Genomic DNA, 23830 nt, shown 5'->3' on the forward strand with positions numbered 1-23830 from the left:
GTAGATTGCAAAAATTTTTTCCCATTCTGTTGGTTGCCAGTTCACTCTAATGATAGTTTCTGTTGCTGTGCAGAATCTCTTAAGTTTAATTAGGTCCCATTTGTCTATTTTGGCTTTTGCTGCCATTGCTTTTGGTGTTTTAGTCATGAAGCCCTTTCCTATGAATATGTCCTGAGTGGTATAGCCTAGGTTTTCTTCTGGTGTTTTTATGGTGTTAAGTCTTATACTTAAATCTTTAATCCATCTGGAGTTAATTTTAGTGTAAGATGTAAGAAAGGAGTCTAGTTTCAGCTTTCTGCACATGGCTAGCCAGTTTTCCCGATACCATTTATTAAACAGGGAATCTTTTTCCCATTGCTTTTTTTTTTTTTTTTTGTCAGGTTTGTCAAAGATCAGATGGTTGTAGATGTGTGGCATTGCCTCCAAGGCCTCTGTTCTGTCCCATTGGTCTATATCTCTGTTTTGGTACGAGTACCATGCTGTTTTGATTACTGTAGCCTTGTAGTATAACTTGAAGTCAGGTAGTGTGATACCTGCCCCTTTGTTCGTTTTGCTTAGGATTGTCTTGGCTATGTGGGCTCTCTTTTGGTTCCATATGAAGTTTAAAGTATTTTTTCCCAGTTCTGTGAAGAAGGTAAGTGGTAGCTTGATGGGGATAGTGTTGAATCTATAAATTACTTTGGGCAGTATGGCCATTTTCATGATATTGATTCTTCCTAACCATGAGCATGGAATGTTTTTCCATCTATTTGTGTCCTTTCTTATTTTCTTGAGCAGTGGTTTGTAGTTCTCCTTGAAGAGGTCCTTCACATTCTTTGTTAGTTGTATTCCTAGGTATTTTATTCTCTTTGTAGCACTTGTGAATGGAAGATCACTGACGGTTTGGCTCTCTGTTTGTCTGTTATTTGTGTATAGGAATGCTTGTGATTTCTGCACATTGATTTTTGTATCCTGAGACTTTGCTGAAGTAGCTTATTAGCTTAAGGTGATTTTGGGCTGAGACTATGGGGTCTTCTAAATATGCAATCATGTCATCTGCAAATAGAGACAATTGCACTTCCTCCTTTCCTAATTGAATATCCTTTATTTCTTTTTCTTGCCTGATTGCTCTGGCTAGAAATTTCAATACTGTATTGAATTGGAGTGGTGAGAGAGGGCATCCTTGTCTAGTGCCAGTTTTCAAAGGGAATGCTTCCAGTTTTTGCCCATTCATATGATGTTGACTTGGGTCTGTCATAAATACCTTTTATTATTTTGAGATACATTCCATCGATATCTAGTTTTTTTTTTTTTAGAATTTTTAGCATAGAGGGCTGTAGAATTTTGTCAAAGTCCTACTCTGCATCTATTGAAATGATCATGTGGTTTTTGTCTTTGGTTCTGTTTATGTGATGGATTACATTTATAGATTTGCATATATTGAACCAGCCTTGCATTCCTGGGATGAAGCCTACTTGATCGTGAAGGATAAGCTTGTTGAATTGCTGTTGCATTTGGTTTGCCAGTATTTTATTGAAGATTTTTGCACTGATGTTCATTATGGATATTGGCCTGAAATTTTCTTTTTTAGTTTAGTCTCTGTCAGGTTTTGGTATCAGGATGATCTTGGTCTCATAAAATGAGTTAGGGAGGATTCTCTCTTTTTGAATTGTTTGGAATAGTTTCAGAAGGAATGGTACCACCTCCTGTTTGTATGTCTGGTAGAATTCGGCTGTGAACCCGTCTGGTGCTGGACTTTTTTTTGGCTTGTAGGCTATTGATTGCTGCTTCAACTTCAGAACTTGTTATTGGTTTATTCAGGGATTCAACTTCTTCCTGGTTTAGTCTTGGGAGAGTATAAGTGTCCAGATAAATTCACTCATAACAATATTAATGTTAAATGTAAATGGCCTAAATGTACCAATCAAAAGACACAGACTGGCAAACTGGACAAAAAGTCAAGATCCATTGGTGTGCTGTATTCAGGAGATTTATCTCATGTGCAATGACACACATAGACTCAAAATAAAGGGATGGAGGAAGATTTACCAAGCAAATGGAGAGCAAAAAAAAAAAATGCAGGGGTTGCAATTTTAGTTTCTGATGACACTGACTTTAAACCAACAAATATCAGAAGAGACAAAGAAGGGCATTACATAATGGTAAAAGAATCAATGCAACAAGAAGAGCTAATGCTCCTAAATATATACGCACCCAATAGAGGAGCACCCAAATACATAAAGCAAGTTCTTAACAACTTACAAAGAGACTTAGACTCCCACACAGTAATAGTGGGAGACTTTAACACTCCACTGTCAATATTAGACAGATCAACAAGACAGAAAATCAACAAGGATATCCAGGACTTGAACACAGATCTGGACCAAGCAAACCTAATAGACATCTAAAGAATTCTCCACACCAAATCCACAGAATATACATTCTTCTCAGCACCACATCACACTTACTCTAAAACTGACACGTAATTGGAAGTAAATCAATCCTCAGCAAATGCAAAATAATGGAAATCATAACAAACAGTGTGTCAGACCACAGTGCAATCAAATTAGAACTCAGGATTAAGAAACTCACTCAAAACTGCACAACTACTTGGAAACTGAACAACTTTCTCCTGAATGATGACTGGATAAACAATGAAATGAAGGCAGAAATAAAGATGTTCTTTGAAACCAATGAGAATGAAGACACAACGTACCAGAATCTCTGGGATACATTTAAAGCAGTGTCCAGAGGGAAATTTACGGCAATTAATGCCCACATGAGAAGTGAGGAAAGATCTCAAATTGACACCCTATCAGTAAAATTGAAAGAGCTAGAGGAGCAAAATCAAACAAATTCAAAATCTAGCAGAAGGCAAGAAATAACTAAGAGCAGAAATGAAGGAGATAGAGACACAAAAATCCCTTCAAAAAATCAATAACTCCAGGAACTTGATTTTTGAATAGATCAACAAAATAGACAGACTGCTAGCCAGGCTAATAAAAAAGAAGAGAGAAGAGTTGAATAGATGCAATAAAGAACTCCTCTTATTCTTCAATTGAAAATGGTTTTATGGCATTTGTCCTTTTTCAGTTCCTAGGGATTCTCCCTGTTTCATTGATTTCTGGGAAACAAGTAGCGGTGGGTTTAGACTGTTACTGGGCCCTGTAACCCTCAGGAGTTTTTCATAAGCAAAAGTGAGTATCACTGGGGCCAGTTGCCACCCTGTGTCATTTTCTAGACCCCTTTTCTGTATTTGCTTACTTATTCTACTTTGTCTTTTTTATATTCTCCATGACTAAAGAGATTTGCCCTGGGCAACTATTGACATTTGGTCTTTCATAAAGATAGTAATTTATAAAAGTATATTAGAAGCTTGATAAACTGATTGAAACATTTTGGAGCAGTTAAAATATCCACATGTCACTCAACATAGATCTCATGATACTTTGGGTAACTTGATCAAAGAAAGTCTACTCCAATTCTTCTCCGTTGAGCTCCATCATGAATCTCTATTGTTCCCACCTTTATGTCCATGAGTACCCAATGTTTGGCTTCTACTTAGAAGGGGAGACATCTGTTATTTTGTTTTCTGTTTCTGCATTAATTCACTTAGGATACTGACCTCCAGCTGTATCCATGTTGCTGCAAAGAACATGATTTCATTCTTTTTTATTCACCACTTTTTAGTCCAGTAAATTTCCTCCTGTTGACTCCTCTTTGTTTCCTGGGCTTCTGATATGGGTACTTTGGTGTCAGGCTGACTTCAGTTTGAATTCCAACTGGGCAATTCACTAGCTATGTAACCTCAGTCAAACTACTCATCTTGAGACTCCTTCCAGAAAAAAAATCTACCTAGATTGCACCCACTGCCCACATTTCCAACTCCTACCTTATCCTTCTGCAAAAAGACTCTGACTTCACTGAAACCATTCATCATGAAGTTTCATTCAGGTAAAGAATGAGTATAATAATAGTAACAACCTAAAAGCATGTAAGGCTTAAATGAGATAACACCTACAAACTATAAGTTCAAAATAGTTATTATTATCGTGGGACCCCAAATCTCAGCAGTCAGAATTGAATTTCTTGTTTTTTTCTCTTTTTTTCCATCAGCCTTTATTTTGTTAATTTACTTTCTGCTGCACATTTTATTTCTCTTCTACCTTCTTTCTCCTATTCTCTTTCCTCTATGAGCCTTATTTAAAATTTTAATTTCTTTGTTCAGACAATCTTTTTTAAGAGAAAGTTAGCAGGGAGTGGTAAAGACTTCATCAGGTAAGCAAGAGACATTATGTCCTTGGGTGGGAAAGGAAGAGTGAGATTTTAAAAGTCTTTAGGCGGAGAGGATCCAAAAGATGACGAAGATTGTAGCTGAGCTGGGAACTGGCCCAGGAAATTCTTGGCACTGGGACAGGAAGAGCTGGGGCTGAGATTGGGCTGGGGGAGCTGAAGTGAAAGTTGGCTCGGGGAATTCTTGGCATTGGGACAAGAAGAGCTGGGGCTTAGACTGGGCTGTGGGGGTGAGGGGGGGATTGGGTCACCTAAGGGACCGAAATGCTCCCAGAGGAAGTGCTGTTATTAAAAATAGAAAATACTGAAGAAAATTGAGTTAGGGCATGGGGAGATGAAGAGAAGCTGAAAAGAAGACAAATGGAAGAAATAGGAGATGATGATAGTTTCAAATGCATACAAAAATATCTAAGAAAGTTGATTGATTTCATGATTCATAACTTTAGCAGAATGATTTCATGTAAAACCTAAGGACCCATGTCCTTGGGCAGAGGTAGTAGGCAGTAGATAAAAACTAGCTCTTTCTGGTGTTTGGCCACAAAAAGAAATGAAAGATGGCCAATAATTGAAAATATTTTTGCCTTTCTCCTCATAGACTTTGACATTATGATTTCACATCATAATTTTCGACGCATGCGTTACGTGATTTATAGGTAAAGGTTTTTCTAGTTCCCAGCATAAGAGATACAGCATTCACACATCTTCTCCCATAATATTAACACTTCTAAAACACAGTTGCTGGTGTGTGTAATTAGTAGGCATATGTACTGGCAACAGCCGTGTGAGAAGCCAAGATTAGAGTTTCATCTTTTTTTGTGAGAAGCTAAAAACTTAATTGGAATGAAACTGAAATATGGCATTTATAAATAAATTCAATTAGCTGAACTGACGCTACTGAAGTGTCAATATGTGCGTGTTGAGTAGATTGGAAGCTCAGGATAACCTCAGTACCCGAAATAAGTAATTTCTTTAAAGAATTACAAAACAATAAGGTTTGGCTGAGGTTTTTCTGTTTTTTTTTTTTGTTTGTTTGTTTGTTTTGTTTTTTTAATACAACCAGTTTGAGGGACTAGTAGTCTCTAATCCATTCCACAAAAGGGCATTTTTAACAAGTATATTATTCACAGAAACTTACTTTGTTGAACCATTTCTTCTTCGAGACAGAGTTTTGTTCTTGTTGCCCAGACTGGAGTGCAATGGCGCAATCTTAGCCACTGCAACCTCTACCTCCCGGGTTCAAGCGATTCTCCTGCCTCAGCCTCCCGAGCAGCTGGGATTATAGGTGCACACCACCACACGTGACTAATTTTTGTATTTTTACTAGAGCTGGGGTTTCACCGTGTTGGCCAGGCTGATTGAGTTGAGTTGTTTCTAACAGGAAATATCCATGTATGTATAAAGCACTGTTTTATATCCTGGACAAGATGGAAAGAGCTCTACTGTAGTAAAATGCCTGTGGAAGTAGAGATTGATGAGACAGGGATATTTGCACCTTAGAGGCTTTATCTGGAAGCTTCTAGAAATGGCACTGGAGCCACTCAACGAGGTGGCATGAGGAGACAATTCAGGTGTCATGGACAATGGGTCCTAAGGGAAGAACAGGGAAGCGGGGCTGAAAGAGATTCTGTGAAAGATGTAGGAGAGACGCCAAAAGGGAAAGAAAAACAGATTAAAGAGCAGACCTTCCCTGGCTTGGGCCATCTGGCAGGGGCCCCCATTGTTTCAGCAATTTGTACATTTGTTAAGAACAATTTAATTTCCCACAATATTACTAATTTCTATTTGAGAAGAAAAACGTAGCATCCTTATGAAACTAAATCACCTGTAAATAGAATAGGTTATGGTTTCCTTTCTCAGTTAGCTTGGATCAATGGCCAGCACGGGGCTACGAGAGAGAATGAAATGTTATCAAGCTATCTAGTATGAGACAGATTCTGAGAAGGAGTTCAGTCAGGAACGGTGTCAGGCCACTTCTGGCTGCAGTGTGATAGTTGGGGAGTGAATTTTGAGGCTGAGCTATCTGGAGATGTTGGGGCAGCCATTCATTCCTGCTGCTTCTCTCACCTGCTCTCCCATGATCATCCATCAGTTGGGGATCCAGGCATTTCTCTGAGTGCCTGGTGTGCATCATATGACATGGCACTTTGAGTTCCATATAGCATCACTTACTGAAAAGAGCCCTGGTTTTGCAACCACATAGACCTAACTACAGCTCCTGATTCTTCCTCTAACTGCGCACTTTGGGCAGTTATTTAACCTCTCTGAGGTTTGGGCTCCCATAATTACAGATAATAGTACTCACCTAGAGGAATAAATAGGATAATGTGCATAAAACTCGTGGTACAGCAGGTGGTACATGGTAGGGGCTTAACAAGTGACCTTCTTGCTAGGGACATTGAACACATATGTCAGAATCACACGTATCTTTTGTAGACTACCATCGACTTTTGGACCTTCTATTTGCTGCCTAATGGCTTAATAACATGGAGGAAGAGCATTAGGCTTGAGTAACAAAAAAAATTGAAAAATTCTTGAACAAACGAAGAGGTTCATTTTTTTCTTGGAAGGAGAAGTTCAGAGATAGGTAATACGGGGGCTGTTATGATAGCTCTATGATACTGTCAAGGAACTTCCTGTTCTGCTATATTTCACGTGTGAATTTAGTCCCTGTGGTTGCCCAAGAGGACTGCTCCTCCCTCCTGCAAGCCACCTTAGTTTCAGAGAAGAGACGGGGAGCACAAAAGGACATGTTTCTCCCAGGGACTTCGACTTCAATCAGATTATTAGACTATTGTGGTGATGGTTGTACAGCCTTGCTTATATATATACATATCACCACTATCTAATTTCAGACTATTTTAATTTTACCCCAAAAAGAGACCCTATTCCCTTTAGCAGTCACTCTATTCAACTCTCCCCTTAACCCCTGGAAAACACTAATCTACTTTCTTTTCTATGGATGTGACTGTTCTGTTCATTTCGTATCAATGGAACCATACAATGTGTCCTCTTCTGTGCCTGGCTGCTTTCATTTAGCTTAATGTTTCAAGTTTCATCCACGTTGTAGGATGAATCAGTATTTCATTCCTTTTTATGCTGAGTAATATCCTATTGTACAGAGATGCCGTGCTGTGTCTCCATTCAGCCATTGATGGACATTTGGGTTGTTTCTACTTTTGGTTGTTCTATGTGCTACCATGACCATTCATGTACAAGTTTTTGTGTGGACATGTTTTATAACCAAAGGAATGTTGGGAAATATACAGAGAACGCTGTCAGGTGAAGGTTCGTTTGCCGCAACGGCTCCTTGAGAGGATTCCCTCGTACCAAGCACTTGCCAGAGTTCATGGGACTTCCAAGGAGTGAGATGCTCAGGGCCAGGCAAGCCCCTGCATCCACGTTCCCCCTCTTGCTCTAACACCAGGGCAGCAGCCTAGTATTGCAGTGACTCCTGATGGGAATAACTGCTGTTTGCTAAGGAGGGCATGGGTTGGTTTAGAAGCCCGATGCAGCCTCTTCACACCTTGGACATGTTGCATCCTCTGTCTGAGCTCCAGTAGTCTCATCTAGCAGTTGGAGGTACCAACAGCATCCCGCAGAGTTTCTGTGAGGATGAGAGACAATGCCTGGGTGGGCACCTGTTCAGAGCAGGGGCTCTAACAGTGCAAATAATGTTCCTGTGCTACCTCATTATACAAATAAGAGACCCGAGCTAATAACATACCCAAGGTGCTATAGTCAATAAACAGTAACACCTAGATGCTGGTCTTTCCAACTTCTCTAAGACCAGTGGATCTTTATTCTGTTAGCTACTGCCCTGTGGAATAGACCATTTGAAGACACAAAGGGCACAGATTGGGGGCAGTGTGGCCCAAAGCTCTTTGAATGACTTGGCAATTTTATAGCTCTTCAAATTACTCTTTTCATAAGGACTCCATAGTTTGCTCTGGCTGTTATAAAAAAAAATGCCACAGAGAGGCGACTTAAATAACAGAAAATCATTGCCTCACAGTTGTGGAGGCTGGGCGTCCAAGATCCAGGTATCAGCAGACTTGGATTTCTCCTGAGGCGTCTCTCCTCAGCCTGCAGATGGCCACCTTCTTGCTGTGTCTTCACATGGCCTTTCTGCTGGTGTCTCTTTGTGTTTCTAGATTTTCTCTTCTTACAAGGTCACCAGTCAGATTGGATTAGTGCCCACCCTAAGGGCCTCATTTTAGCTTAACCACCTCTTTAAAGGCCCTATCTCCAAATACAGTCACCTTCTGAGATACTAGAGGTGGAAACTTCAACATATGAACTTTGGAGGAACATGACTTGGCCAATAACAAGCACCCAGGGAGCACTGACTCTCTCCTAGATGCTGGGAATAGGAGGAAAAGATTTCGGCCTTGCCCACTGGGCATGCAGCCTCTTGGGAGGGACAGACAAATAGGTAGATAATTGTAAAGTACCCTTTCTCCACGTACCGTGACTTTTGTCTCACAGTTGCATTTGCCGTCTTTGCAGATGTATCATCAATTATGCATTCAGCATTTTGACCACCTGAGAATTCCAGTTCAATCAGCTGAGAACTCTCCAGGCTTTTATCAGCTACGAGGAAAAAAAATATACGAGAGCCCATTTAGAAACAGGAAAGAGGTTAGCCAAGAGTGCTGAGACACACTCTCAGACAGAGGCAAAATTAGTCACTAGTTGAGCTTTAAGTTTGCCTTTAGGTGCTTCTTTACCTTCATTTCTGCCAGAGTTTATTTATGCAGTCTCCAAACACAGCCAGCCAGGGGATCCCTGACACTCCCAGCATGTCCGGCTGCCCAAGTTCAAGTCTGTTCCATCCCTTCCCACATCCTCTCCTATGTCTTTGCTCTCTGCTTGCCAAGGTAATAGAGTAGAGGCATGAAGTTAAAAAATTATAGGCTGGTTGCACTGGCTCACGGCTGTAATCCCAGCTGTGTAATCCCACGCCTGTAATCCCTGAAACGTTAACATTTCAGGTGGGTCACAAGGTCAGGAGTTTGAGACTAGCCTAGCCAATATGCTGAAACCCTGTCTCTACCAAAAATACAAAAATTAGCCAGGTGTGGTGGTGAGTGCCTGTAGTTCTCGCTACTCAGGAGGTTGAGGCAGGAGAATTGCTTGAACCTGGAAGGCGGAGGTTGCAGTGAACTGAGATCGTGCCACTGTACTGGGTGACAGAGTGAGATACTACCTCAAAAAAGAAAAATTGAGCACCTACTGTGTGCTGGGCAATAATTAGGCACTTTACAAATGTTATCTAGTAGTATTTGAACCTCATAATGTTCCTATGTCACCTCATTATACAAATAAGAGACCTGAGCTAATAACATACCCAAGGTGACAGTCAGTAAACAGCATCACTTAGAGGTAGGTCTTTCTAACTCCACTAAGACAGTCCAACCCTCAGCTATTCATGCAGTGAACAGCTGCTGGTCGCTGTGAGGGTAATGGTCATCATGGATACATTGGTTGTTAATCCTCATCTTAGGTCAGGTTTCCCTGAAGCAGTTTCTGAGAGGCATTTGAGTGCTTGTGACTTACTGAGGGTGTGCTTTCAGGAGAAGGGAGAGAGGTAGTGGGAGCCAGGGGAATGAAGTGAGCAAGGATGTGCTCTCTGCTGGTTGAGCTACAGCCGGATCCCAGCTCTGAAGTGCAAGTCACGGCACAGAATTGATTCTACTTTCAGGCAAGGGACTGACCTTTTTTATCCCGGGTCAGTCAGTCACTGGCTTCAGGTTGTAGTGAATGGCTAGGTTGTGTAACCAGGCAGCCCTACTAGCGAAGGACAAATCCTCAGGGAAGGTGAAGTCATGCGCCTGTAGCTGCCGAGTTTCAGACTGGTGAGGGGGACCGGGCCAGACACTTACAGCCTCCAGCTCTGATCTTCTGCAGTGCTGCTAGCATTCTGAAAGGAGACCACAAGGAAAATTATACCTTGACCCAAAGAAGTGTGTTTTTCCCACTTCAGGTCCTAGAAGTTGCAAGAAATACTTTCACATTAGAGGATAGGACGTGGGGGCTTTTGCTATCCAATAATTCTGCCTTAAGTCCAATAGCATTTTTAGTTTAACAAAGTGGCTTTTTGTGTACATAATTCGTTTGATGATCACAGCAACTTAGGAAATAAATGGCAGGTTTCAATAACCTCATTTTGCAGGGAGGTTAAGTGGCTCATTCTCAGACATTGAATGTGATAAATATGGACCTAAAACTTGCTTCTGACTTGAGCTTGAATGCAACTCCTATGTTTCATGCACAGTCTCGGTGAGATGGACACTGGAAAGGACGTAATACCCCACCTAGGGTGACCAGCCATCCAGGTTTGCCCAGGACTTTTCCAGTTTGAAAACTGAAAGTCCCACTTTCAGGAAGACCCAGGGCTAACTAAGGTGCACAAATCCCCACAATATGCCTGTGATCCACGAAAGCATTCTAATTTTAATTTATTTCAATAACAGAAGTAAAATATTGATATAATAATAATGAAGCCAGCCAGGATTATATTCATACAAACATAGTCATAAGATACAATTTTAAATTTGTGTGTCTGTATGTCTATGTGAGTAAGAAGGGACCCTGAAAGCAAAAGTGCCTAGGACCCACAGAGTCATAATTCAGCTCTGGGGAACTGGATCAGTGCTGGACAGACTGATGCTATGGGTTACCTCAACCCCTTAACACCAGAACAGTAGTTCAGGAACTTTGAGTTTTCCATACAGAGGTTGCCTAAAATCACCAGTGTTGGCCGGGTACAGTGGCTCACACCTGTAATCCCAGAAGTTTGGGAGGCTGAGCTGGGCAGATCACCAGAGGTTAGTTCAAGACCAGCCTGACCAACATGGAGAAACCCCGTCTCTACTAAAAGTACAAAATTAGTCGGGTGTGGTGGTGCATACCTATAATTCCAGGTACATGGGAGGCTGAGACAGGAGAATTGCTTGAACCTGGGAGGTGGAGGTTGCGGTGAGCGGAGATCATTGCACTCCCGCCTGGGCAACAAGAGTAAAACTCTGTCTCAAAAAAAAAAAATCGCCAGTGTTTCTCCAAGTCTGTGATTTCCATGTGCCTGGTTGCTTTCCTTCTAATCACACAGTAGTTTCCTGAGTTTGCTTTGGCTTTATTTGAGGAAGAAGTTGAGGAGCCCTTCTTTCGGCATTCACAATATGCTGTGCGTTCCAGCACAATCTCTCTCTCTCCCTCTTGGCCATGATCAGACACTTGTCTAATTTATTTTTCTATCCCCAACACCAGGCTCAGTGCCAGGCACACTGTAAACACCCAATGCATAATTTTTTATTGAATAATTAAATTAATTGATGGCCTGATTCAACCAATTGCTTATGATATAACACACTGGATATACAAACTCCCTTGGCCTCATTTTCTCCATCAATAAAAGAAATATGTTGGAAGAGATGAGCTCTCAGGTTCTTAGGGGCACTTTATGTCATGCATTTGTTATGACAGATCATGTGACTATGTCACTGTCATTGAAAAGTGAATCTCAGTCCTGAAACAGTCACAGGTTCTTAGAGTCACTGTTGTGCTTTCTCTATTTTCCATTTTTCTTTTAGGTCCTTACTGGAAGGCAGCATGTCCAATGTTACTTTGAGAAAAATGTCTCCCACAGGAAATGGTAATGTACATGATATTTCTTTTATGCAGAAAACGTTAACATTTCAGAAAAACAACTCACAGTTCTCAATTCTTTAATACAGATATTGAATGCCTAGAAACAACAGTCTAATTTAATTAGCATTGCAAAGTTAGACTTAAGAAAAAGTATAAATGCCACAGCTTTTAGTTATGTAATTGAAATTCAGGATTTTTTTAAAAAAATCAATAAATACCAATAAAATATCTTTTTTAAAATATGACCTTCTTTGTGTTTGGCTCTCACAGGATAAAATTATTAAGTTACTTAGAATCAAATGAGCCAGGACTTATTGACTATTACTTACTAGATATTATAAAAACAGTCCTCTGTGAGCTTCCAAGGTATATTTCTTATGGGGTAAAGTGGCCAACCCACTAAATCCTGGCTCGGTTTATCCCACGTGGGGGGTTTTCCTTTCCCAGGAGCTGGATGGAGCCTCATGAGTGGCACTGGGAGTTTCAGTTGGCACCTGAGCAACTTTATATGTTATCTTTGATGATGGGGTGTGGGATCTGTTCTTTGTTGCTGTTGCATCCTATTTTGAAACAGTGCTGGACTTGCCAGCCTAGAAGATTGATGCTGGCCAATCAGATGTGCCTTTCAGGATTTTCAGGTTAACAAGCCCACACTCAACTCCTCACTCTTACATCTTCCAGTCTTTCATGTTTCTGTTGATAGAGATGAAGAGCAGCACTCAGGGAGCCACACAGAAGCAGCAGGATTTTCACGAGGTGAACAAAAGAAGAACTTTCTTACAGGATAACAGTTGGATAAAGAAACGTCCTGAAGAAGAAATGTAAGCTGGTGTGGAGCGTGGTGGGTGGAGGGAGGAGCAGAGAGAGGCATTCTCTGTTTGGGAAGCTAATCTGAAAAGTGAATACTTTTATCCTGAAATACTTTGTTGCATGGTCTAATTTTTGGTAAGATGTAGTAACCGTAAATAGGTTACATCAGAGTCTCGAGAATATCTCTGCCATTTTAAATATCCACATACATAAGAGAATGTGAGTCATTACCCTGGTTGTTACCTAGGATAGATGTTTGTGCTTACTTGGTAAACTGAAAAGAAAACATGACTTTCCAGTTTCCAAAAAGTAACAGTTAATCCATGATCGGGCAATTGCTGCTATGTTGATCGTGTCAGCTGGAACAAATAAAAATAGTATAATCCCAAATTTAATATCTAAAATGTTGATACGTACAAGAGAAATTAAAAAAAACCTCCCAACTTATTTTAGTGCCGTCTACTTCTAGTTACTGGGAAGGTGAGATATGTGGTATTACTTTGTAAGTACTTACCACCAACGAAGTTTTGTTTTGAGCATTGCTTCTACTAGCTGAGAGGTTTAGAGATTAGAAAACTGTGGCCATAGGCATATAGCTTTATTGCCAATATAGATTTGCAATAGGTATTTGTCCAGCCTGGATATATATTATGTTATGTGTATATTATAAATTATGTAGACATTTTCTGACTTCTTTGTTATTAAGCTTGGTTATTACGCTAGATACTTTACATATAAAGCCCCACTAATTTTACAATAAAACACAAGATAGGTATTATATCTCCTTATTTTACAAAAGAGGAATCTGAGCTCAGAGAAGCTATGTAACTTGTCTAATGGCTCATAGCTATTCAGTGATCGAGTTAAGATTTTAACACGGCCCATTGTTTTTCCATTACACAAATGTTTCTCAACCAGGGGCAATTTTACCCCGCAGAGACATTTGACAAGGTTGGGAGACATTTTTATTGTCAAAATTGGGGAGTGCTTCTGGTATTTAGTGCGTAGAGTACAAGGATGCTGCTAAATATCCTATAATTCACAGGACAGCTCCTACAACAAGAAAGTATCAAACCCAAAGTGTCAATAGTCCTGAAGTTGGGAAATCCTGCATTATAGGATACTTACTCTAAACTATCTACAAACTCTGCTGATATGGTTATTTGAGGGGCATCCTTGTGAATGTTGAATCTAAAATATCTATTAATTTCTGTTATTGAATATTATTATTTCAAGGAAATATAGGGATTTTTAGAGATTTGGAGACTCACACTAACTTTTGGAGTTAGCACTATTGGACAACAATCATTTCCTTCCATGAAACAGCGTTTACCGCTTCTGTCAGAGCATTTCCATTTTTCTGTAGTGATAGTGTGATGTCAAATGTAGACCATACATTTTGGATTGCAAATATTTACACAGACGAGTTAAGATAGAATGTATAAGATAAATCACAGTTGGAAGAAATGTTGCTTTTATGCCAGGCATGCCTCCATAAGAAAATCCAGGGAAGCCAGCTTGGATGGCATGGGAACTGCTAAATGAAGGGAAAATTGGCTTTGATGCTTCTCTGATTCCCCCTGGCCCAGTTCTGGGCTGTGTGTTATAATGCTTTCTCAGATAAAAACATGCCTGGTATCTGCTATTCTTTCAAATGGTTCAGGAAGGGATATGAAGGAAGATAGGAAAATTCTCTTGGGATCTTTGAGGGTGTATATTTTCTGGCATTGTTTCAGTTTTACTATTCCTCTTTCTATTTAATTGTCTATTATAGTTCTTTTATAGCTTCATTAAAAATGGTGCGAGAGTGTTAAGTAATGTTAGTGGAGCATAACCAGGCATAATGTGGTATTTCAGGTTTGGTTGGGTTGACATGGAAAAGGTTCAAGTAGTTTCTGCCTTGGCTCAAATCCAAAGACTTCACTACATGTTTTGACATTTCCTAAAAGTGCCTATACTGTCAATTCCACTGTACAAAATAAGAACGACATTACTTTGAGATTTTTACATATGAAAGTCTATTGCAGGGTTGACCAGTTAAGAAAAGCAATGGTTTGGAATAAAAAGATCTAGGTCCTAGACTCACCTCTGTTACCTGCCAACCTTGTGGTCTTAGAAAAGCCACAAAATCACCGATCAATGTTCTTGTCTATGAATTGGATATGACAGACAGAGTCTTTCCTGCCTACTTTGTAAGATTATTTTTAAGACTAACTAGTGCAAACTATATATTTTCATGGTTCAAAAGTGGTCAAGGTTGCCTGTGAATTGTTAATCTCCTTAACCACAACTATTGGTACTGGGTTTCCCACATTTTATGAAGGAGGACTGTCAAATCTACCAACATATCCAGACATAATGGGCTTACTTAAATGTCAAAAAAAATTGTGGAAAGGTTTTGTATTTGCCTTCATGCCAAAAAGGACTCTTATAATACATGTAAAGTAAATGAGCTCATATTCTCACACTCTGATAAAACAAAACAAAACAAAACCACACTCATTCATTGTTGAATCATGTGGAAATCTCATGGGATAAAGGGTCATTTGTACTGACAAACTTGTTTCTTTTCTCCTGCTCTGTCAAGTGGTGACTGGTTAAAATAGATACATAATTCTGTGTTCTCACAACTGAAGTAAAATGAATTAACCTTGCCAAAAATTGTGAGCTTGCCCGCATGTCTCTCTCATTTAGTGTTTAGCCAATATTGTGGTAACTTTCTATGTGACATACTTTTGTTCTTTCTTCACAGAGTTGAAAATTATGGTAGGGTGGTGCTCAGCCGACATAATTCGCATGAGGCATTGGACAGGTGGGTGTTCAGACATGTTACATCATGGGTAGAAACACAAAGATGGTAGTTTTCAGGGAAGACTTGTTCAAGACAGCTGAATATTTGTGGCATTCCTTGGGCTTTCCCTGATGTTCTGGGCATGTGAAGGAGAATCTGTGATATCATCAGAGATTTCCACAGGTAAACTCTGCCTCCCCAGAACGATGACTTGGAGGCAGAACACAACCAACCCTCTGTGCATCCCACTGAGGCGGTCCTCCTAATAAGCAGGGAAAGGCTCTCACAGAAACATGACCAGATCAGGCTGGGCGTGGTGGCTCATGCCTGTAATCCCAACACTTTGGGAGGCTGAAGTGGCAGGATCACTTGAGCCCAGGAATTCGAGATCTGCCTGGCAACATGACAAGACCTTGTCTCTACCAAAAAAAAAAAAAAAATTTTTTTTTTTTAAATTAGCCAGGTGTGGTGGTATACATCTGTAGTCCCAGCTACTCCAGAGGCTGATGTGGGAAGATTGCTTGAGCTTGGGACATTGAGCCTGCAGTGAGCAGTGATGCCTCACTGCACTCCAGCCTGGGTGGCAGAAGGAGACTCTATTTCTCAAACAAACAAAACAAAAACAGCAACATGACAAGATCAGATATCTCTGAATCTTAGGGAAAGTCATCCTAAAATACAGAAATAACTTCAGAGTTCATTTGCTTTATGGGACACTACCTTTCTTTTTGGAAACTCCTGGGCTAATGGGAAAACATGAATTGATCCTCAGTGGCAAATAGACTGATCAAAGCAAATTATAGAAAAGTTAAGACAAAACAGTAATCACAATGATATAAATCATCTCAGATTGATTAAAAAAATAGAAAATATTCTTACTAAAACAGAGTTGTACCTACATGCATACAAACAACCACACCCATCCGAAGAACCTAATTATTTATTGAGCACAAGTTTTATCTGATCTAGTAGCTTGTGTCTGTTTGTCCTTAAAATGTACTTAGAAAGGGAGTGTGAATGTCTTCTATGGTGTGGATCTTAAAAAGTTAAGCAGACACCTGGGACATGTCTATTTTGGAAATGTTTGTTTAAGAATTTCTTTCAACCCTTTTAAACTTTTTCATAATTTTGACCTGCTTTAAGGGTGCTGAGCTGATAACCCTCTACCTAGAGTCGCTGTTTTGTTTTCCTGATGCAGCTTTGGTTCATCTGATTTACTATTCTGTGATCTGGCAGACTCTGTCGAGGCCCCGTCCTTAGTCTCTATGATTTTGAAGGTCACAGCCTGGTTGTCAGCTGGCCCTCATCTCACCAACAAAGGAGAGGCTCATCATTTGAGTCCAGCCACCAATGGAAATTGCTGCCTCTGTGTTATCTGACCCCTTTCTGTGGAATGATTAAAGAACACAGATACTTATGTTTTTTAAGTGTGAAATACGCTTCATGTTCTTAGTATACGTACAGTGTGTTTTAGGTTAACAGGAGCTTAATTCATTTCATGCTTATTTCATATTTTAAATTGCATCGGTTTCCTGAACCCTTCCTTGTGGTGGCCAGCATTGTGGCTGAAGTAGCATATCAGTATTTTAAGGAACAAAATCTGTAAGCCCTAGACATTTCCCCCTTGACCTATAACTAACAACACAGAATCACTCTCCCTAAAAGATTAAGGCAGATTGTTTTTCTCCTGGTACTTGCTCAGAGGATATCACTTATATTTTCTGCTCTGCAAAGGCTGTCTTTACTTTGATGCCCACTCAACAGCCACTTTGGAGCACCTCCTATGTGTCAGCACTGTGCCAGGTGCCAGGAATGCCAAGAGGCATAGAACATAATCTTTGACCTTAGGAGCTCTTGTATTCATGAGAAAAGATCCACAAATGAAAATACTAAGTTTTGCCATGGAAAGTGCTATGGTAGAGTTGTGTGAGTGCACTATGGGAAAGGAGAGGAGACTAACTCTGCCTAAATAATCAGAGGCCTTACCAAAAAGCGATCTTTTGTGTTGACGATGCTTGAAGGATTATGAGGAAAAATTTCCCAAATGGGCAAGGCTGGCTGGCGGGCATACAGCAAGGAAAGAAGCACTTCCAGCAGGGATGACAATTTTTGCAGGGAGCTGGCATGAGTGGTGACTGAAAATAAAGGAAAATAAATACTATGCTGTCATCACCTTAGATAATACCTTCACGTTATCCACAATTGGAACGTGTGACTGTGCACATGTTCTGGTCAATCTTTTAAACATGTCAAATAAGGATGTTAGCCAAATAGCACCTGTGGGAGGCCTCCAGTGCACCAGTAGCTGTGTTAAGAGCTGCAAACAAAACCAAGTCCCTGCTTCCACAGAGCTTGCATCCTAGATGAAAGTGAGGGAGAGGAGAGAATGAAAATAACATATAATAGCACGCCTTACTGTGATAAGCGGTAGGAAGACAAGAGTCACCTGGAGACATAGTGTTGGTTCTAGGGAGGGGATGTTTTCTGGAAGAGGTCAGATGGCCCCCCAGCACCTGTTTGCATTGACACATTAGACACGATGGTGAACCACACAATGATTTCACTTCGAGGTTGTATTAAACGTTGGGGGAGTTGTCTTAGGCATTTTTCTTCACTTTACTTTTTTCTTGCCTTAACTAATACTTTTCCCTCTACCTCTATTTGAAAATGTTCACATCTATTTCCCCTCCAAGGCCCAGCTCAAACTACACTTCATTCCATAAAGCCTTCTCTGGTTTGTACACCTAGAAATCAGCTTTCTCGGCTTAGAAATTCCTTACACGTTACCTAAACCTCTTTTATGGCACTGACTACCATATGGCCTTTGGATGTACATATCTGACTTGCCCCTCTTGCTCTGTGTGGATAGCAGCTATAGTTATTTTATTCTAGATTTCCTTATACTTATCAGTACAACAGTGTTGATTAATATAGCAAATATTACTTTCTGCACTATTAATATAACAAATATACTTTTTGCACTGTTCCTAGTACTTTATATATTGAGTACATCCAAATAGTTGCTTAGTGAAACTATGCCGTATCAAGTTTAAAATTAAATCTTTAGTATCTAGCCTTAGTACTTATTCTAATGCAGTACTTTGAATATGCTGGCTTTAAATTACACTTGGAAATACAAACACAGCAAATAATGGACAACTCTCTAAAGAGCTGCTTGCTTTATATCGTAGGGTTATATGAGGCATTAAACAAGCTTTTTAGTTTGATCAATCTGATCAAGATCTTTCCTCTGCTTCCATGATTCCCTCTATTGAGCCTTCTGTCCTCCTTTCAGTTATTTTCTAAATTGCTCTCCCCGACCCCCGCATTTTTGCTCATCTGTCTTGCTCTCCTCTCTTTCCCCTGTCTCTCCTTTCCTTCTTCCTGTCACTCGTCTACCTTCCTCTTTTCCTCCTATCCTTCCTTTCTCTCATTTCCCACTTGTCCTTTTCATCTTCTCCAGCTTTTCCTGTTTCCTTCCTTTCCTTTCTTTCCTGTCTTTCCCCTCCTTCTGCCTGTAAGTTCCCTTCTTTCAACCCTGTCCACGGTGCTGAATATTAAAAAAAGTATTTATGGATTTAATCCGTGGTGCTAGCTAATGGCACTGCTGAAACTCTGCAAACAAAAATATAGTCGAGTATAAAAGATTGAGTTCCTATTATGTAGAAATAAACAACATTGACAAGAGTACATATTAGTTATTAACCATTTTGCGTGTTGTGTTTGTTGTGTTGTATGTTTTACGTATCCTAATTCCCAATTTGAATATATTACATTGTTCTTAGAAATAATTGAAGCCAGAGAAGAATCTTTTATTAGCATAGGAAATTAGATTTTCCATAATTTATTCTATCCAAGTTGCAAGAATTGGGTACTCCAAATCTATCTTTCCTTGGTAACATGTAAATTTCCTAATAGGTCAAAATATTGCTATATGTATGATAGGTTTTATAAACTATTTTTTGTAATTTATTTAATTTTTTGGTAATTATTTTTGCTACAGGAAAATAAATGAGAGAAATGTGCCAAAAGCTACAATCAGTCGATATAGTTCTGATGACACTTTAGACAGGTAAGGTGCTTTTGAACCATGTAAGTGGAATGCATAACATACTAAATTCCTTTTCTCATAAAGTTATGAAATATTTAAAAGTTTATCAAAATAAGGTTTGAACCATTGGTATTTTATTCCAAGGGATGGAGGGCTCTAAGAATTGAATTACCTTCTTCAAATCTCACTAAATCTTGACAAGATGCATTTCTAAAATTTTGCTAATAGTAGATTGATATGAAAAATTCTTAGAGACACTGATTTGAGTACAGCTAGGGTGGGTACTACGCGGAATCCATTAGTTCAATTTAAAATGGAGAATATAGGTTTTTTGTGTGTGAATACGTGTAATCCTTGTTCCAACATTTGGTTCTTCCACAAGGATGGTAGGAAAACATCAGTCTGTGCAACTGCTTTATGGAGAGACTGTAAATTTTAATAGTACAATAGTTTCAACCTACTCTAGGACAGAGATATTAGATCTTTACTTTTACTTTAGAAAGTGAAAATACTCTTTCAGCCCTGGAGTCCCCATAGGGTGGATAGAATGAGTCCAATGTGTGTGCCTGTTAGATCCTTCTTACATGGAGGGAAAGGGCTCATCTCTACAGGGAAAATAGAGCAACTTTTATTCAGGTTGAAGTATAAATGCCACAAATCACATTTTTGTTTTTGTTTTTGTTTTTTGTTTGTTTTTTTTTTTTTTTTTGAGACAGAGTCTCACTCTCTCTCCAGGTGGAGTGCAGTGGCGTGATCACTGCTCACTGCAACCTCCACCTTCCGGGTTCAAATGATTCTCCTGTCTCAGCCTCCGGCGTAGCTGGGACTACAAGTATGCGCCACCACACCCAGCTAATTTTTGTATTTTTAGTAAAGACGAGGTTTCATCATGTTGGCCAGGATGGTCTCAATCTCTTGACCTAGTGATTTGCTAGCTGTGGTCTCCCAACACAAATCACATTTTTAGTTTAGATTTGGTAGAGATGCTTAGTAAGCATAAGTAAAGGACAAAGTTCGCATCTTTAATAGGAGTCTAGACACCATGAATACCCAAAACCAAAGTTGAGTTTACTCCCTGCAGCTAAAGATGTGCTGCAATTGTAGGCAAAAATGGCACCTACTGGGTTTTAAGCAAATATGTGTTAACTTGCAGCATCCAATAGACTCTAAACTCAGACTATGCCAGTGTTGATTAATACAGCAAATGTATATACCTTCTGCACTATTCCTAGGCTTTCATGTCAGTCATCCTAATAGAGGACAGTCAAGGCTGGGATCCTAAAGGGTTGGTCTTTCTCTTTTAAAAATTATCATCCTTGTCAAAAATGAGTCTGTAGTATATATGCAAGATCTCATCTCTACAGCGGGGCATAGAGAAGAGGTAGATAAAATACTTCTGTCCATTCATCCTGATCTTGCAGATGGTTAATTGCAGAAGGAAACCCCATTTCTAGGAATGAATTTTAAAGTGAGATAATTGAACCTCAAGTAAGGGGGAAGACCTAAGCTTTTGTAGGCCGTGTGTCTGAACATTTATATTAGGCCAGCCGAGATACAGCCTAGGAATGTTGGAAATAGACTAGACCTCGCAGGCAATGTAGTTAGGTCATTCTCAGCCTCAGTGATAAATTAGAACCACTGAGGGGACTCTTAAACTTTGTTTGTGCCTTAGTCCTACTACCTCTCACTCCCCTAAATCTGATTTTGTTAGCCAGAGGTGGAACTCAAGCATTTTTTTTTCAATCTTATAAGGTAATTCTTATGTGCAGCTGAGATTTAGAACCACCAATATAGCCCAAGCCCTTCATTTTATACCCTAGAAACACGCCCAGAGATTACATGATTTATTTACACAATTTAGTGATATGCTTGGGAACAGTATCCTGGAAGCTCATTCCCAAGGCACTAAATGTGGAAATGGACTTGAGGAAGGGAACACAGGGATCAGTAAAGAAAGGCAAGTCCTGTTAGCAGGAGCTGAACTTCTGTAATACAGACCACTCCAAAATCTAAGACGTGGCATAATTTTAGGAGGAAGATGATCAAATATATCTGGTATGTGTGCATTTGCATTTTAATAATGATACCCTTGTTTTGATGAATATGAGAAAAGTACTGAGTTTACATTTGAAAAGTTCACTTTAAAATATGCTTATGTGGGTAAAAGACGAGGTGCGCAAAAGAAACGTAAATGTGTATATAGCATGCAAAGATGGTGGGTTATAACTAATTTGTAAAACCTAGGTTAGGAGGCCCCCTAGTGCTCTGTTGTGAAAGTATAACTTTTCCTTTGGCTCTTCTGATCATGTTGCTAATTACATTGTTTGGTATTTCAAGTCTCCAAGACCGATTTTTATTAAAACCACTTATTTTATATCACAAGTTGACAGAAAATTTAATTTCCAGGATAAATACAAAATTAATCTCCCCCAGCAATAAGAAATCAACATATGTATTGGAATGGTTGTTTAGAGTTCTATTACCATTGATAGATTTTTTTCCCCTGGGTGGCATGAAAGAGCTTGTGAGAGGTGAAGAACAAAGACTAAAGGAAGGCATGTTAACCTAATATATGAGTTTGGGGAACAATCATACTACAGAATCAGATATATGACATTGGATCTCAGTGAACAACTTGGGAGATAGACTACTTTCTACTTGTGTGGCCAAGAGAAAACCACACAAATGACTCTGAGACTCCATTTCTTTCACCTATAAAATGAAAATCATTACACTTACCTTGTAGGGATGTTCTGGAGAGTAGAGAAAAGAATATCAAATGACCAGCAAAAAGCAGTAGGTAAGAGACAAGGAAAGAAGAAACAGAGGCTGAAGTTATGAGACCCCACCATTGGTATAGAATGATAACCTTCCTTATTTGTGCTTTCTGACACAAAAAGCAAACAAACACACCTTTTCTAGATCTATGAGATTAGCATGATTAAAATTTCTAATGACAATTTAGACTCATTACATGTATTAGTCAAAGTAAACTAATTTGTCAAGGTAGAGTAACTTTTTAACAAGTCCCCCTCCTCTTCTAGATGGTTTAACACACTATAAGGTATTGCTTGACTCATCAGAGCCCAATGTAATTTGCTGGAGTCCATCAAGTGACTCAAGGACCTAAGTTCTTTCTGTATTTGAATGCTGCCATCTTTAACCCATGCATACCAAAGCCATAGTAGAAGAGGGGAGAAAGAACATGGAAGATCACTAGGAGGTTTTACAATGGGTTCGGAAGTGGCAGATAACATGTCTGCCCACACTCTTTAGTCCAGAGCTCAATCACATGGTCCCAACTTAATGGCAACGAAAGTTAGGAAATGTGGTGTCCCTGATTGCTCAGAAAGAAAGGAAAATATGTTTGGCAAACACATAATATTGTTTATGCCACAAACCATTAAAAAAATTTAAGTATTTTGTTGATGCCTTTCACTGACATAGGAAGTAGTCATTGACAAGATACATCATTAGACAATAATGTAAATGAAAATAGTTAATGAGTTAAATGCTCAATGAGTCAGAAAGACAGACAGGCAAAAGGCATAACACTTTTAATATTTCAGGTCGGGTGCAGTGGCTCATGCCTGTAATCTCAGCACTTTGGGAGGGGGAGGCAGGTAGGTCACCTGAGGTCAGGAGTTCAAGACCAGTGTGGCCAACATGGTGAAACCTTGTCTCTACTAAAACTATAAAAATTAGCTGGGAATCAGGGCACACGCCTGTAGTTCCAGCTACTCAGGAGGCTGAGGCAAGAGAATAGCGTGAACCCTGTGGGTGGAGGTTGCAGTGAGCTGAAATCATGCTGCTGCACTCCAGCCTGGGCAACAGAGCAAGACTCCAGCTCACCAAAACAAAACAAAACAAAATAAAACAACATAAAATAAAATTTCAAACTATATTAAAACAACCTTATAAGTAGATTTTGTCATAAGTAGTTTCCTTGTATTTTAAAATTTTCTAAAATATAACACTTGAACAATGGTTCTCTTTACTGGAGAAAGGCTATGTTGTTAAGTTATTCTAGCATGAAGAAGGTCTGAAAGGTGTTTGATAACTTAAATGTTTATCCAGACTTTTGTTTTGTTTCTTTATAAAGGATCTCAGACAGAAAGGACGCTGCTAAAACATATAAGGCCAATACCTTGGATAACCAACTAACCAATAGGTACCAGTATCTACTAACTATGGGAAAGGCTCAAGTATAATATTTTTCTAAGTGTTACCTATGTACTTGCAAGTCTTCAAACCTACGT

General features: G+C 39.5%; 1 protein-coding gene across 2 annotated transcripts in view; it reads left to right on the forward strand.

Moving 5' to 3' along the window:
• Positions 1 to 23830, forward strand: part of SCEL (sciellin) — a 107396-nt gene that overhangs the window by 7985 nt on the left and 75581 nt on the right. For both annotated transcript variants that reach the window (XM_032277431.1, XM_032277432.1), the window contains exons 2-6: positions 11862 to 11923; positions 12623 to 12740; positions 15482 to 15541; positions 19524 to 19592; positions 23674 to 23742. In XM_032277431.1, the coding sequence (XP_032133322.1) occupies positions 11881 to 11923; positions 12623 to 12740; positions 15482 to 15541; positions 19524 to 19592; positions 23674 to 23742 (359 nt within the window). In that variant the 5' untranslated portion in view covers positions 11862 to 11880. The remainder of the gene's footprint in view (positions 1 to 11861; positions 11924 to 12622; positions 12741 to 15481; positions 15542 to 19523; positions 19593 to 23673; positions 23743 to 23830) is intronic.

This window comes from Sapajus apella, unplaced genomic scaffold (assembly GCF_009761245.1).
Source record: "Sapajus apella isolate SASKATOON/1434 unplaced genomic scaffold, GSC_monkey_1.0 scaffold9, whole genome shotgun sequence".
NCBI classification, from domain to species: domain Eukaryota; kingdom Metazoa; phylum Chordata; class Mammalia; order Primates; family Cebidae; genus Sapajus; species Sapajus apella.